The sequence below is a fragment of the Eublepharis macularius genome, chromosome 13 (genome assembly GCF_028583425.1).
Source record: "Eublepharis macularius isolate TG4126 chromosome 13, MPM_Emac_v1.0, whole genome shotgun sequence".
Lineage (NCBI taxonomy): Eukaryota > Metazoa > Chordata > Lepidosauria > Squamata > Eublepharidae > Eublepharis > Eublepharis macularius.
Window position 1 is genome coordinate 42,188,760 of NC_072802.1, and position 16,956 is coordinate 42,205,715.

The 16,956-nt window shown below is 45.5% G+C and overlaps 1 protein-coding gene across 1 annotated transcript in view; it reads left to right on the forward strand.

Moving 5' to 3' along the window:
- Positions 1-255: 255 nt before the first annotated feature.
- HS6ST2 (heparan sulfate 6-O-sulfotransferase 2) overlaps positions 256-16,956 on the forward strand; it is a 175,356-nt gene continuing 158,655 nt past the window's right edge. Inside the window, exon 1 of the mRNA XM_054996801.1 lies at positions 256-794. Coding sequence (XP_054852776.1) covers positions 256-794 — 539 coding nt within the window. The remainder of the gene's footprint in view (positions 795-16,956) is intronic.

The window sequence follows — 16,956 nt, forward strand, 5'->3', positions numbered from 1 at the left end:
GGCGGGCCGGAGGCGGGCCGCCGAGCCGCAGCGGGCGGGCTGAGGAGACGAGCGCCAGCCAGGCCGGAGGAGCCGCTCGCTTGCGGACGCGTCTGTTCTCCGCTGCGCTCGGGCCGGGCGCCCTGGCTGATCCTCGGCGAGGTGCTGCACTGGGGGCGGCCAGGCATGGGGGAGGTGGCGGCAGCGGCGGCGGCGGGGGCCAGGCGGTGAGTGGCGAGCGGCGGGGGCCGGCATGCGCCCGCCGTCGCCCGCGCCATGGAGGAGCGCTGGCACAAGGTGCTGGTGGCGCTGGTGATGCTGCTGCTCTTCGGCGGGCTGGTGCTGCAGTACGTGTGCCCAGGCAGCGAGTGCCAGCTGCGGCAGCGCCTGCAGGCGGCCAGGGCGCTGGGCGGCGGCTCCTCGTCGGCGCGCCGGCAGGCCGACCCGTACCGGGCCGAGGACGAGAGCCCGCCGCGCTTCGTGCCGCGCCTCAACTTCTCGGCGGCGGACTTGCTGCGCCGCGTGGACTTCAACATCAAGGGCGACGACTTGATCGTCTTCCTGCACATTCAGAAGACGGGCGGCACCACCTTCGGGCGCCACCTGGTGCGCAACATCCAGCTGGAGCAGCCGTGCGAGTGTAAAGCCGGGCAGAAGAAGTGCACCTGCCACCGGCCCGGGAAGCAGGAGACCTGGCTCTTCTCGCGCTTCTCCACCGGCTGGAGCTGCGGATTGCACGCCGACTGGACCGAGCTCACCAACTGCGTGCCGGCCGTGGTGGACAGCAAGAAGGACGCCAAGTTGCGCCCCACCAGGTGAGGCGGCCTCCCCTTCCGTTCCGAGCCAGAAGAAACAGCCCTTGGGCTCGGTAGGGCTGGCTCCCGAGTAAAACGTGGGTAGGGATCGGTAGGCAAAAGTGTAGGGTTGGGACCTCGCTCCCACCCCCTTTTTGGGAACAGTTGGTTTCACGTGAGGGCTGCACTCCTAAAACACAAAGCCCGTTCAGTTTTACTTATGAGTAAACAGGTTTGGTATTGGAGTTTGAAAGGTGTTCAGGTTATGGCTGTACTTGCTAAAATCTAGCCGTTCTATCGGCTTAATGTAATCAAAATCCTGGAAGTCACCTTCATGAAATGGGTTTAAAAGGGTTAATCCTTACTTGAGATCACCTTTGGTTCCTAATCCAAAATCTGTGCCTGTGTATTCTCTCCGCCCCCCCCCCGCCCCCCAATTTTCACTTAATGTTCTAAAGAACGTAACAAAAGACTATTTCTGAACACGCTGCACTTTTAAGGCATTTGTTCCTTCTGGAAATTTTGATGTGGCTCTTTCTTGCTTCTTCTACTCAAGCTGCCTCTTACCCTTTCAGCTTGCTGAATCCAGCCAGTTTGGACTGGGGCTCATTAAAAGGCTCCTGGTCCCTCCCCTGCTCCCTCTTTTTGGCAACCCCATAGTTGCTCAGTGCTATTAAAGGAATGTGTATTTTTGTGCATTACATCGCATAGGTAAAGTCTACTTCTCCCAAAGGTGCAAACTTCATTTGCCTTTTAGCTAGCATAGAGAGTGAGCTGAAAATGAAAAACCAAATAAATACAACGGGTTGGCTGCTGCCTGTTCCCTCTGCCTCTTCCCTGTGTGCACAAGGAGGCAGAGAGCTCCAAGTCCCAGGCAGCTCGGAGGTTCTGGAAATGTTTTGGCCATCCTTATCACTGGCGACGTTCTGATTTCTCCAATATTTCTTTCCAGCAAGACTTCAGAATGTTTTCTTACTGCAGACAATGGCCAAAGTACATACTTGGGCTTGCTACAAAGAACCACTAAAATCTTGCTTGAAAATGGAAAGCTTTGGCCATCTCTTTATAGTGGATGCTGCCCCACACTAGGATGGTTAAGTTCTGAGCAATCTCCTACTTCAGGGCCATACTGACTGGGTAGTGTTTGAAGTCACTTGTCCCCCTGGAAGGCCCATTTTCTTTCTGCCCCATTGATGCTGGCTGTTATTGGGAAGAGTGGACTCTGCTGACATGCAACCTCATGTGTTGGTTTAAAAGTTCCTCCCTTGTGCACCTGGGATTGTATTATTTTTTTGTCCCTACTAAGTTTATATTTGTGGGAACAGCATGTGTGGAGGCTCCTATTCTTAGAAGGGGGAAGAGAGATGCTGTGCTGTGGAAGAAGCAAACTTAATTTCTGAGAGAGTGTATGAAACTCATTCCTTACTGATTTTCCCCATTTTGGCTTCACTTGCCCTCCTGACACTGTCTTCCTTTGCTAAGCTGGCCCATTTGCAAATACTCAGCTGGGAAAGCATGGTGGGTTTGAGCTTGCTCTTTGTAATAATTCCAGCCCCTCTTTGTCTCAGAATTTGTAACAACGGCTTTGCTGTGGTATGGTGCTGCAGAAACACAGCTCCTATGTAGCATACAAAAGAGCAATTTTTTTCGACAGCTAAATGCAGTTATTGTCCAGCTATCCAATTTTACAGACTGATGGTGTCAATGTTCCTGAAAGGCAGAAACTCTTTCCTCCCCATCTTCTCCACTCATTTCCTTCCTCCAGGATCTGCCCTCAGTCATTTAGCTTTCTTTCTTTTTCTTTGTCCTGGAAGGTCCATGGAGATGGAGCCTGTGTCCTTCTGCATTACAGAGATTAGTCACCAGTATGAAAGATGTTCTGTTGTTGTCTGGAAACCCGTTTTGGCAACAGTGAGATAATGCACCAGGAGGTATTTCTGGGTTGCCTTTTAGACCGATGTGATGTGTTAAATGCATTGAGCTAGCAAGTGCAGCATGTACAGATCACCTGTGAACCTAGAAAGCACCCAGTCCGCAAATGCTCAAAGAATGAGCTGTGTGTGAATTTGAGCCATCTGTATGCCGAGCTTCTTTTCTTCGGGGAGAAAGGGAGGGGGCGACAGCACCAAAGATGAAGTAAACACCCATCATAAGTATGTATGTGGAACAAAGAACCTTGAGAGCAGTTTGGTTCATCTTGAGCAGTGAACATTGGAACAAAGCCGGTGGCTTGCTCAAGTCGTATGTCTTGCAAACACTTTTCATTGTGCCAGTGTATAGAATTCCTGAAGTTTGTGGGTAAATCCAAGAGCAGTTATCAGGCCAGGTAGTTTCTTAGAATGTGTCTTGATTTTTCTCTCCCATACAAATAGGCGCTGATATTTTTGACAGTCCTGCTTCAGTTGCTAACTGGAAGGGTGAAAATTTGTCCCATTGTGATTTTATTTCCACTGTTTTCTGTGCAAATGATTTAGATTGGTTATCGGATGAATTTGCAGCATTTGACAATAATTAAAACCACGCAGGCACACTTCAACACTGTATGTAATTTGGGGGGGGGGAGTTGGGGTGTGTGTTTTTTTACAGTGTGCCACAGATTTGGCCTACACAAAATCTTTCCTGTAAAAAAGCTTGGTGACCTCTCATTCTGGGTTCATCTTTAATAGTTGGATTTTGGAATAAGTTTGTCATTTTCTAATGTTTCGTTTGCTGGATCTGAGTGATTTTGCAGTCTTAAAAAAATAATGGGGGTAAGAATATGGAGGAATCTATCTGTTCCATATGGTGACTTGGGTACTTTAGAAGAAACTATTGTTGTGTGTATTTTCTATATTTAGGGCACAAGTTGTGCAATCTGTAGTGGTTGTAAGAGGAGTGGGAACTGTCTGCGACTCTGTGTGTGTTCCGTAAGAAGCCAAACTGTACTTCTGCGGCACACATACAGCCTCTGTACCTGAGTGTTTATTAAATTCCACACTATCTAGACCATCAGGCCTGAGCACAGATTTACTTGAGACCAAAGGCAGTCGAGCCTTTCTAGAATTTCTTTTTCCCTTGGTAAACACCACACTGCCATCTACGGAGAAGGCTTAGCGTCATTATCTTCTGCTTTCTGAGAGAAGAGCATGGCCCGATGGTGTTTTCTCTGTCTTTGTCCTTCCATGTGCTCTTTGTAAATTCTTTCTTTCCTTGGAGGCTGCTTTCAGTGGCAAAGCCTTAAGAAAGCAAGGCCTAACGGAGCTGGTTGAGACTTCTCAATCTTTTGCCCTGGTGGAATGCATAGGCAGGAATTGTATGGCTGAATAGATTGCAGTTTAGTGAATGCTCCTCTCCCCCTGTCTAAAAAGCAGGTGAACCAAAGAGAGAGCAGGATGAGCAAAACTTTCTCTCAAATATGAGTTGTTTTTTCATTTGTCAAATCTTTGTGTTGGTACGAAAATACAGGAGTGAGTGTTGTAATTGAAAAAGAGAATCGCTGCTAAACTATATTCTGGCCAAGGGTGTGTCTTAAAGGTATGTGACGCAGCTGAAGTTAAATGGGTCTGGTTAATGCCTGGGTGGGAAACCTCCTGGAGACCGCCCCCCCCCATGTGTGCCGCCTTGAACTTTACAAAGGAAGGAATGCAGAATAAGAATATAATTAAGTAAACGTTCCTGAGGAAAGCCAACAACACACTGTTGGTACAAACTGATGAAAGCCAACATCAGTTTGTACCAACAGTGTCCAGCTCACAACTTCTGTCCTCAACCGCTGTGCTGTGCTGCAAAGTATATCTGCATCATGGAGGCTGGAATACAGCTTGTGGGGAGTAACTGACTCCAGGCAACAAGGGAGAGGATTTTTTTTGCAGGCTAAAAGTGAAGTAGATTCTTGTTAGCAGTCGGCATGCCATAAGTTAATAACTTTGGGATATCTGTTAATAGGTGGGCTGTGAAATGATCTGGCAACTAATTGCGGTTGAGATGTTTGGTTCAGTTGTGTGTTGTGGCTTACGGTGCTCAATTGGGTTACTCTGCTGAACTTGGCAGGAGTTTTGTGCCCCTTTCAAAGTCTTTATTTAAAACAACAAGTTTTACTACTTTTAATAAAGTAATTGTACAGCCTGCCTAATAACTATGGTGAGAATTCCCAAAACGCTGTCTTGACTAGCAATTATTGAGATTGCTACTTGCAGATGCTAAAAAAAGGAAAGTTGGAGTGTGAACATCGGTTCTTTCCACTCCTCCTCACACCTGTTAGATGAACTTATGTTCCTTTTCTTTGTGCTGTCAGTATCAGAGCAGCTGGTGAAGGGATTAGCCAAAGTTCTTTGCATTGGGACCAGCAGAGATGCAACACTTACTGTGCGTGGAGTCTTCCTGCAAGCTTATGCCTGCTGCCCAAATGGGCTTGTGGGTATGAAACTTGCATTCTCCTGCTGTCCCTTCAGTTTTGTAGTGGGCTAAAATAGATGGATGATTGCCAGTTCCATTCTTGGCCTTTCTTTGGCCTCAGTGGGACTCACTTACCATACATGTGTGGTGTAGTGATTAGAATATCAGAGTATGATCTGGTAGACCCAGGTTCAAATCCCTTCTCTGTCATGGAATCTCCTTGGGTGACGTAGGGCCAGTCATACACTCTCAGCCTAACCTACCTCACAGGGTTGTTGTGAGGATAAAATGGAGGAGAGGAGGAAAACAATGCAGTTAGGAGGGGTAAGGGAAGAGTTTACTTAAAGCTTAGTGTATTTCGTTGGCCTGAGTGTTTTGCCTGGATGTCAGGAAACTTATGTTCATTTTGTGTTCAGTTATGAAGCTCACTGAGTGAGTGGCTGGGTGGAAACCATTAATTGCTTTTCAGGATCTTCTGCCTCATGAGGCTGAGGTGTAGTGAAACACATTGAGCTACTAATGCTGCAGTCTGAGCAAATAACATGCTTGAAAATCAAGTTTACCCAACTTGCAATGCCTGTTTTCTCTTGCATTGAGCTCCCCCACCCCTGTGTTCTCACACCGATGACTTGTTTGTAATATAAAACGGGCAATATTTCGAGTGTATTTGCATCTGTGCAGTTGGCAGTCTTTATTACACAGGCAACTGGCCAGTAACTGCTGTTGTCACCTAGGCACAATTTATTGGTTTGCTGGAATTGGTGGGTTTTTTTGGATTAAGTTGAGAAAGTGTGAAAACTACATCTGCCCTAACAGGGAGTCCAGATGGAGAAGAGTAACTTTCAAGATAAGATACGTATGCCCAGTTGGAGGATATACTCTGGTTAAAGAACTACCTGCCTCCCTTTAGAAACAGAAGGTTTGGGGGGGGGGGGAACTGGTGAAGAGGATGATAGGTGTGTGCGAGAGTGCATTGATATTTTGTGAGCATTCCAGTGAACACTCGCTGGATCTCGCAGTGGCCTTCAAGACTTGTGACTGGTATCCTATTGAGTTGCCTCAATTGACTAAGGGGCACCATATTACAGTGGTTTGAAACCTATCTGAGTGATCGGTCTCTGAAGGAGATGTTGGGGGACTCCTGCTCTGCCCCTTGGCTGTTGGTGTGTGGAGTCCTGCAGGGCTTGATCTTATCCCCCATGCTATTTAATATTTACATGAAGCCCGTGGGAGACACCATCAGGAGTTTTAGGCTACAGTGTCACCAATAAGCAGGTGATACCCAGCTCTGCCTTTCTTTTCCGTCTAATTCCAAGGATGCTGTTGATGTTCTGGACCAGTGTGTGAAGGTGGTAATGGGCTGGATGAAGATGAACAAGCTGAAGCTTAATCCTGACAAGACAGAGGCTCTGTGGGTTAGTAGAGAGGCTGAGCAGCAATGTAAGATCACTCCGGTTTTGGGTGGGGTTACACTCCCCTTGAAAATAAGAGTTGCAGCTTGGGAGTACGGCTTGACACAGTGGTCACCTTAGGAAACTAGGTGGCTGCAGTGTCTCGGTCTGTATCTGCTCAACTTTGGCTGATGCGTTAGCTTCACTCATTCCTGGTACGGCCAGATCCAGCCACATGCCTTAGTTTCATCTAGACGGGGCTATTGCCGTGTGTTCTCCTGGAGGTTACTCTTGAAGAGCATTTGGAAGCGGCACTTAGTGCAAAATGCTGCAGCCAGACTGCTGGGTGGAGCCAACTGCCACCTGCCCCCCTCCTGCCAGGAGACTGTGGGTACCTGGCAACCCTAGTTGGGAATCTGCTGTGCTTGGTTGACTGGCGTAGAGCACCACCAGCATGTGACCCTGATACTACAGCAACTACACTGGCTGCCAATATGCTCCTGAGCCCAGTTCTCAAGGTGTTGGTTCTGTCCTTCAGAGCCCTACATGGCTTGGAACCAGGGTATTTGAAGGACCATCTTCTCTCATATGTTCCTCCCTGGGAGTTGAGATCACAGGGAGAGGCCCTCCTGAGTCCCATCAACCAAGGAAGCTTAGTTGGCGGGTGGTACACAAGAGGCAGCTTTTTCAGCGGTATCATGTGTTGTGTGCATATGTGTAATGCTTAGTTGGATTGAATCTTTACATGGTAAAATGTTTGGGAATAGAGTTCCTAGGTGCCCGCCAGTGGCGGGCAAACTCATGGCAGTTTGCCCTGGCGCCCACCAATCGCTGGTGATCAGCGGGCAGTGGCGTGCCACCTGGAAATTGCTTGCCGCTGGCAAGCAACCTGGACAAGCGCAGTGGGTGTGCTCCCGGCAGGGCATGAAGATGTCACTTCCGGAGTGATGCCGTTGTGCTGGCTGGGGGAGTGCTCCATGCAAAGTGTGGGAGCATTTCCACAGCCAGCACAATGACATCACTTCTGGAAGTGATGCCATTGTGCCAAGGCCAGGAGCACATGTGCACTTTGTATTTAAACTAAAAGCTTACTGAGGGTAACACCTGCCCCCCTCCTGCCAGGAGACTGTGGGTACCTGGCAACCCTAGTTGGGAATTTGGCATAGAGCACCACCAGCCGCATCAATCTGGCATCTTATGCTGGCAGAATTTGAACCTGAGTGTGCTTGTCTGCACTGCACCTTTAAAATGATTTGATGGCCATTTATGCACTCTAGAGGAATGCTTGGAACTGTGGATAGTCTCTGTTGGAGAATTCTCCGCATCTTGCTGAACTACAGTTCCTAGCATACTCTGACCGAAGCCCTGATGACTGTGTTAGAATAAAATTGGTATAAATTTGCAGTTTAGGCCACATGATGAATGTGTGGCAGAGGTGGGCTTGAATCCTGGTTTCCCATCCAGTCCTCTGTCTTTGGATCTCAAGGACCTGCTTGTTTCTTCCTTGGGGCAGCTACCTGACTGTTGCCTCCAAGTAGGTGTTGGCCTTGAAAGTTTAGGTGTCAACCTTAGCTTGTATTTCTTGGCACACTTAGTGCTATTGCTGGGGTAACGTGTCTATCTCTCTGTAGAATTAAGGGTGAATTTGCAGTATATTCCAATCCTTCATGATCTCCTGAACTCTTTTTCTCTGACAGTAGCGAAGGGATATGGAAGCATAATAGCTTTTAAAAGCTACTTCAGTTGTCACAGGCATTTTCTCATTCCTGCGGTAGATGTCATTTTAATGGACCTCTTTCATCGATAACACACATGAGCCCTATGGGGGTGTGTGCATATGATTCAGGGGGCTGAGGAGGGGGAGAGACAGAAGATTTGAGACAACAATAGAGAAGACAAACTAGCAGTGGCCAGGAAATATGTTTTTGCAGGGATGTTACAAGCTTTCAATTTGAAAATATGTTGCAGATGCTGCTAGAAAGCAGGGCTGGCTTGACCACACAGGGAATTCAAACAATGGAATGTGTCGGAAAAGCAGTGAAGTAGTGTATTACAATGGCCCCCCATGTTATTGCGCCTGCAGGCACTTCTGGCATTTGTTGGAAATGTAGTGGGTGCCATCACAGAATGGCTGCTTTTGGGAACGATGATGATGACGATGATGATGACGACAACATTTGTTTTATATACTGTCCTTCAGGATGACTTAACACCCACTCAGAGTGGTTTACAAAGTATCCCCACAACAAAACACCCTGTGAGGTGTGTGGGGCTAAGAGAGCTCTGGGAGAGCTGTGACTGACCCAAGGTCACCCAGCTGGCTTCAAGTGGAGAAGTGGGGAATCAAACACGGCTCTCCAGATTACAGTCCCGCGCTCTTAACCACTACACCAAACTGGCTCTTAACTGCCATGGATAGTGGGTGGTACCCCAGAATGGCTGCCATGCTACTCCACCCAGTGTTGGTTGCTTAAATAAAATGTCAATAACATGAAAATGAACTGAACCCTAAAATTTTCTAAGAATTTTTGGGACAATTAGCGTACTAATATTTATTCAATTGAAGTAAATTATGGCAGGTGGTTTAATTACCATTTAGAATTCTTTGTGGGACTGTAGACTCTTTGATAGAGGAATCCAGTACTGAGGGTCCTTTTGTCTGGGAGCCCGTGGATTTTATTTGGTATGTGTATTTAGTTATTCTGGATTTGCGAGGCGCTAAGAGGGTGGGGTGGATTTCCCTGGCCAAGTCTTTGGGAGCACAAATCCTCTTACTGCATCCTCTAATTATCTGGCTTTTCTCATTTTTTCTTTCATTTCCTGTGCTGAGATTCATTACTTCTCTTCCTTTCTGCTGATGGTGGTTCTTTTGTTGTGAAAAAGTCATTTTGAGCAACCACACACCCCTAGAGTAGACTAAAAGAGTCAAACAGTGAGCTTAGATATAGATCTGGGATTCCCTACAAATCTGGTGGAGTTTGCTTGAAAAGTGCCACCCCAGCTCCCTGGATTCTCAGCTCTGTCTTAACCTGACCAGAGAATGTTACTTTTTGGGATCCCAGAGTTTTCGGGATCCCAGAAACCTGGATCTGAATTTCCTGGGCTTTTTTTGGTGCACACCCCTACTTAGATGCCCATTAGCCTCTCAACAGCAGTTACTGGCCAGATTTTATAGAAGATGGTTAGTGCTCGGCTCTACCCCCCTCCCTGTTACCACCATTGGAACCTCTCCACCATCCTATTGCCTTGAACATATCTTTGGGCCAAACTACAAGTGACGAATGACACAGGTTGGATAGTTGTCAGCTTCCCTCAAGTTTTGATGGGAAATGTAGGCAGCTTGGTGGAATGTTGGACAAGTGACAGTTGAAAAGTCCATTGGACAGCAGTCAGAGAGGCAAGCTGCAAGACCAGGATGCCTACATTTCCCATCAAAACTTGAGGGAAGCTGACAAGTGTCCAATCTGTGCCTTTTGTCACTTGTAGCTTGGCCCTCAGAGTGTTATGAATAGTGTTGGGTCGGTGTTAAGGACAGAGATTCAAGAGAGAAACAGAGACAGAGAAAGGAAGAAATGTGAAAAGTGACAGGAATGAGTAGAAAAGGAGGAATGTTAAGGAGGACAAAAAAAGAAGGGAACTTAAAAGTGGATAAGGAAGAAGTGTGAAAGGGGTTGGGAAGCAGGGTAGCAAGTGGGTGTCAGGAATCAGATACACATCAAAGGATTCTGGATTGTGGATCACGGTCCTGAGAACTGTGGCTTCTGGATATCTTTCAGCATCATTGAAGATCCTGGCCCTTCTCTTGGGGTGCTAAACTCTGATCCAGAAATTGTTTGTGAATATTGGCCCAGAGATTTCAATATGCAAAGTACTTACAAGTGTTTGGGGGCAGGAGTAAGAATAAGTATCTTAGTTTTGCTTTTTCTTCCCACTTGTGCACACATCCTTTTAAGAGTTCAGGTAATAGACGGAGCCAGTCAAATGTGGCTGCTTTTGGTATCTGTATGAGATGCTGCTGTTGTATGTCCTAAAGAGTCTCAGTGAGAAAGGCGGACTATAAATGATATAAATAAAGAGATGGGTGGCATTAGCTTTACTTGGTATCTTCTGGATCGGCTGAATGTTTTGGTTGTCTGAATTTGGTGAGCTACAGATAATTCCATTGTTCTTGTTGGGTTCCTAGAGCTGTTGGATTATTCTTCTCAATCTGCTAATTTAATATATGCACACAAGTGTTGGGTTTCATAGTAGAGATGGAGAGGTCAAGCCATCTTGCTGCCTTAGGGAAAAAATATTGCCCTCTTGAGGTGTGCTTATGCCATTATATCTGCAGAGGCCAGGAATCCTGTTTCCTATCTTGACAATTCTCCCATTTTGCAGTCTCTTACCACACAAGATAATAGAGGGAGAAGGAAGAGGCTATAACAGGAAAAAGACACTCTGGGAGGAAAGAGGTACCATGGGGCAGGGGCAGGAAGTAATTATGCCTTGAGAGGAAATCCTCTCCCTGCACCTCCCTAGCCACCTGTGTTTTGGTTTGGTTCTGACAATAGGCTAAGACCTCTTTTTCTTAATAAACTTTTAAAAAAAGTAATCTTAAAAAAGGATGTACATGCACAGATATAAAATAGCACACATTCAAACTTGCAGCGATACAAGTGAGTCTCACAGGTACAGGCAATCTAAGCATATGTTGGATTGTGGCCACATTTTCTCCTTGTCCAAACTCTGATTGCAGAATTAATTATTTAGCCGTGCATACGAAAGCAGCTTTGCGGTGGTTGTGAAAGCTGTGAACAGTTTGATATCCACATAGAGGAACAGCATTGCTTTGTGGGGAAATATATCACTGGAATTTGCTGGCTGCACCCAGCTAGCACAAATTATTCATTATGTGCCATTTCATCCAATCTGTCATTCGTGCCAGTCCTTATTTAGGAGTAGATGGGTTTCCACGCATAAGCAAAGCTTTCCAGTGCTCAGTTAAAGCAGTTTTTCTGTACATCAAGCAGCATTCTTTTTCCCTTTCTGGGATATTATAAATTTTAAAATGATGCTATAAACGATTGCTTGCAATGATACTGAAATACATCTAAGCTGTAGGGGAGATTCATATTTATAACTTGCGATCTGTTCTGAACTTGGCAGTGTGTTTATATTAAAGTATCAAATATCCTGCAAAGTTGGGAGAATAATGGGTAGAAATATATAAATTTAACAGATAGGTGATGTTTGGTTTCACTATCCAGGATTCAATCCTGCCACGTATTAACAGAGGTTAACTTGCCTCTCATTTATGTAAATCAGAATAGTTAAATTGTGTGTTTTTTCCCACTGTTGTAAATGTCTGCGAGGAGAAGGAGGAAGAGGTATTAGTAGACTTGATTGCTTTTTAAATTTGACTACCAGAGATGCTCCAGCATGCCGAAGAGAATTGCTCAGTTTCTAGCGAACAGCACAGCGCCTAATGAATCACTTCAATGTACTTTTCCTGAAAGAAAGCAGAGCAATTTAAATGCGCAAGGCATTGATTTACATCAAATGGATTAGGCCTCAGTGTGCCATCCCTTGCATTAATCCTAGTTTCTCCAGCAACTGTAATAATAAAGACAGTCCTTCGCACGGCATCTGCACAAATTAAGTCATGTAGATTACTGCAGCTTTACATGAAAATGGCCAAGTTAATGTGCTGTGGAGAGGGCTCCTTCTAGGGATGGAACTTTTTGAAGTGGAGGGTGAGTATGTTTTTTGCAGCCTTCGTGCAAGTGGGACTGGATAGTGGAAATAAAACATGGAAACTGGAGAATCCCAGGTTTTACTGCTTTAATAAAATAAACTTTTATCCCATGTGGCCTGGGCTCAAGAATACAAATAAGCAACTAGCAGCCAAGGAGCTCAGCCTGGCCCTTAGGGACTTCCCAAGGACATGGTTCTGCCTCTGTTCCCCACCCCCTTTCCTAAGGATTTCTTCCCCACTCGAACATCTTTCTCTTATGCAAGCCAAGAAACACTCAGGACTTGTGGAGGTTGCCAGAGTTATCCTTTAATGCGTATCACAGGTGACTCCCTGAATAAAATGGAGGCGAGGAGAACGATGTAAGCTGCTTTGGGTCCCCACAGGGGAGAAAGGAGGGGTATAAATGAAATAAACATAAATAAGCGTGAAAGCCAACAGGCAGTCAAATGGCCATGAGCTCAGCTGTGCTGAAGCCTCCTGTGGCTGTTTCAGCCCCTTCCTTGATGGAAAAACCACTTTCTGCGGGCCTGAGCACTTCTGGAAGTGAGTCAGTAAATGCAGCCAGTGTTGTTTCCATTTCCTGGCCCTTTCGAGATTCAAAAGATGGCCCCATTGGAAAAAAAATGGCTGACCAGTTCTTTGGAGATGGGTTTCATAAATGTTTGCAGGATCATAGTGGGATTTATAAGTGTTTACAGATGTTCTCTTGTTACGTGAGGTAATGTCTGTGGTAAAAAAAAAAAAACCCTTCAGGCCCTTGTTTTTACCACAAGAATGAGAGATTTATTCAGCTGGTCATAGTCTTAAGCGGCTTGAACCAGCCGCTTAAGTTGACCTCTCCCAGCTCATCGGCTCATTTCTTTTCACCAAACAGGGTTTACTGTATGCAGTCACTAGCCAACCATTAATAGAATTGTAATCTGACGGCTGGCTATCAGACTCTGTAAGGAAAAAACCCCCAGAAACCTTAAATAGGCAGGATTTCTCTGCTTCCCCCATATTCCTGGCTAAACATGATCCCAAAGCAGGGGGCTTCCAAAGCAGAGACCAGACAACTCTAATTTCAGAAAATTGAAAGTTTACGAATACTTAATCTATGGACACAACAAATATAAATATACAATTGAACAGCAAAAGATTACAACATCTGAGCAAGGAGAAGGTCAAAAAGGTATACCCCTATTTCTTTCTTATTTTTATTTATTTATTTATGTCATTTGTAGTCTGCCTTTCTCACTGAGACTCAAGGCGGATCACAGTGTGAGATATGTATGCCATTAAAGGTATTTGAATTGAATTGAATTGACAGTGTGAGATTAGTGCTGTCAGTATCAAGGACAATTTCATAAACAATGCCATAGGGTAAATAAACACAAGTTTACAAAGACATAACATTAGCAAGAATCCAAAGCAGAGTTGAAGAAATGCTGAAACAGAACATAAGCAATTCTAGGGCTGATATAGGAACACATATTCAAAGAAACAGATAGTATGTAAGGCAACGTACTGGTGAAATCTATGAGTGAAGTCTATGGTCCCTAACTCATTAGCAGAGCAACTGAGACCCCTCCCTACAATACAAAAGCCTTTTTGAATAATTTGGTTTTGCATCATTGCAGAAAGCTAGAAGAGCGGGGGCTCTCCTGACCTTAGGCTGCCTGTTCCACAGGGAAGGGGCCATCACAGAGAAAGCCCGTGTGCAGGCTGCTGTTGATTTCACCCATGTGCAGGATGGCACCTGCAGGAGACCCTGTTCAGATGAGCGAAGTTACTGTAAAGGAACATAGGGAGGGAGGCGGTCTCATAGGTATGCCGGGCCAAGGCCGTGAAGAGCGTTGTATGTGATAACCAATACCTTGAACTGAACACGGTAACTGATAGGTAGCCAATGGAGTGACTGCAGAATGGGGATGATGTTCATGCTCCTACTTGCTCCTGATAACAGTCTGGCCTATCTTATCTAAAGAGACAGGCAGAAATAAAAGTTTCAGGTTAGTTGTTTGCAGGGCTTTTTTTCAGCAGGAATGTTGTGGAATGGAGTTCCGGCACCTCTTGAAAATGGTCACATGGCTGGTGGCCCTGCCCCCTGCTCTCTAGACAGAGGGGAGTTTCGATTGCCCTCCGCGCTGCTGGGGCTATTTAAACTTTAAAAAATGTCCCCCTTGTTCCAGCTGACCCAGCGTGATGTCATTGTGCAGTCCTGGGAGCATGCGCGCACTTTGCGCACATGCTTGTGGTACCAGGGGTACTACCTCCCGCCAAGAGGTGCCCCCTGTGCTGGCAACCCACTGCGTTCCACCACCTCTTTTCCCAGAAAAAAAGCCCTGGTTGTTTGCGTCAGTTTACCATGTGGCTGGTCACTTCTTTTCAGACCTTTGTGTGTGAAAGTGTGCCTGCTCTTTAAGAATAACTTCCCCCAATGTCTCTCAAAGAATGGATGCCTCCCTTCTACCCAACAGCCTCCTTGTCAAAATGCTTAAGTCAGGGAAAGGAAAGGCTGTAGCTTTATTGCCCACTTCTTCAGCTTGTCTTTTGCCCAGACTGTTTGTCAAGACAGTTTGAGCTTAACCCCTGAGCATTCACAGAGAATAAATCCAACATTCACAAAGGAAAGTAAAAAAAAAAATTCTTACATAGACACCTAGGTTGAAATGTCCTTATACATCACAATGGCCAGGCTATAACAAGTAGGTAGGAGTATTAAATGACAAGCAAATAATAACAGTATATCAGTCTTCTAGACACATTAGTGCCTACCCCACTCAGAGCAGTGAAACAAGTCAGTATTATCCCCACAGTATAGCTGGGGGGCTGGGGCTGAGAGGAGTGGCTTACCCAAGGCCACCAACTGAGCTCATGGCATTAGTGGGATTTGAACCAGCAGAGTGCTATTTGTAGACCAACCACTTAACCGCTATGCTACAGCACCAGCAGTGATATTAGAGTGCTGAGACTTGAAGCTTTTAAAAATTTCTTTTGGACTTAGGAACATTTGGGGGGGGATGCATACTATTTTTTCTCTTATGCTTAATGTTTCCTGGGTTGATGTGTCCAAAGTAGCCAGAATAAAGCAAGATCCAGAAGAATTAGCTGTGTTAGTCTGTAGTTGCAAAATAGTAAAGAGTCCAGTAGCACCTTTACGACTAACCAACTTTATTATAGCATATGCTTTTGAGAACCACACCTCTCTTCGTCTGATGCATCAGATGAATAGAGCTGTGGTTCTCGAAAGCTTTTCCTTAGATTTCTTCCCACTCCTTTCACAGCATACAGTTTTTCTTTCCAATCGTCATCAATAAATGACATTTTTATCTTGGCATTTTCGTATGTACGTCTGCCCATAAGTGTATTTGTGCGTGAATTAGCTCACATTTTAAAAGTACTTGTTTTCTCTCTCTTTTTCCTGAATCTTGCCAAGCTCTATCTCTTCTTCCAAAAGGAGTCAGTGTAAAGTATCCAAATTTGTATGGTATTTGTGTATCTTCATTCAGTATGTAGTTGCTTGGATCGGGGGCAGGGGGGGCACTTATGCAGAGCTGTGAAAAACCAGTAATGGGCCAATTAGAGATTTAAATATCCATTGGCATGAGACTTGGAGCATACCACCTTTCTGGCTTTTGGCATCTTTCCTTTTGCAAACTACTTAATATAAGAAAGTTTTTATGAACTCTGAATTGACAGTTGATTTCAAGGTTTTGGTGGTGGGTTGTGGTTTTTTTTTTTTGCATTTGATATTTCTGGAAGTTCAACTGACTTGCATAATGTGGGTGTAAAACTTGTGTGCTTGCATAAACTAGCTACGTACCTGTCTAACGGGTTGTAATTTAGAGCTCTACAAGGCTCTAGTGAATGCAAGAAGCTCCACGTGCCCCGTACTTTTCTATACTGATCAAGAACATCAAGAAAAGTGTGGCTTGATCAGACCAGTGGTCTATCTAGTCTAGCATTCTGTTTCACACAGCGATCAACCAGCTGCCTTGGAGGGTCAACAAAGAGGGCATAGAGGTGAAGTCTTTCCCCAGTGATGCCTCCTAGCACTGGTATTCAGAGATGTGCTGCCTCTATATGGAAACTCCCTTCAGTCTCCATGGCTAGTATCAAGGCAAGATGTGCTTAGGCTCAGCGTAAATGAACTAAAAGGATAATGAGCTAAAAGGGCAATCAGACCGCCATCCAAATCTACGCTGACCCAACACGATTTTTCTTGATAGGTATGGTAGAAAGCCAGAAAGAAATCCAGGCAGTAAATTCTTGAAGACAGAAGTAATGTTTATTATGCTTACACCAAGGAAATTCAAAAGCACCTCATTGTTTTCTGCTCATACCCACTCATACACAGGTGCATCTCCCTATGTACCTAGGCTGTCTTTAGATGCAGCTTCAAACTGGAGAATCTTGACAGGTGGTAAAGGAGATCCTGCCTCTCCTTGCCTTTACTGGTAGTATACCCCCAAGTGGTTTATGCCCTCCCCCTTTCTAGGAACGGGGTAGGAATTGGCCTGTCTCTGCAGCCAGGATGCTACAGTAGAAGGGTTGAGGTGGGGCAGGCAATTGCTTACACGTCCCTTTGAGTTGCCTGCAAACTGGGAAAAGTATCTTGTAGCTTGTGTTCATTGCAAATAATGGAACAGACTCCTCTGCTTATTGTCATTTGACTTTGCGCTGCCTTCAAGTGGATATA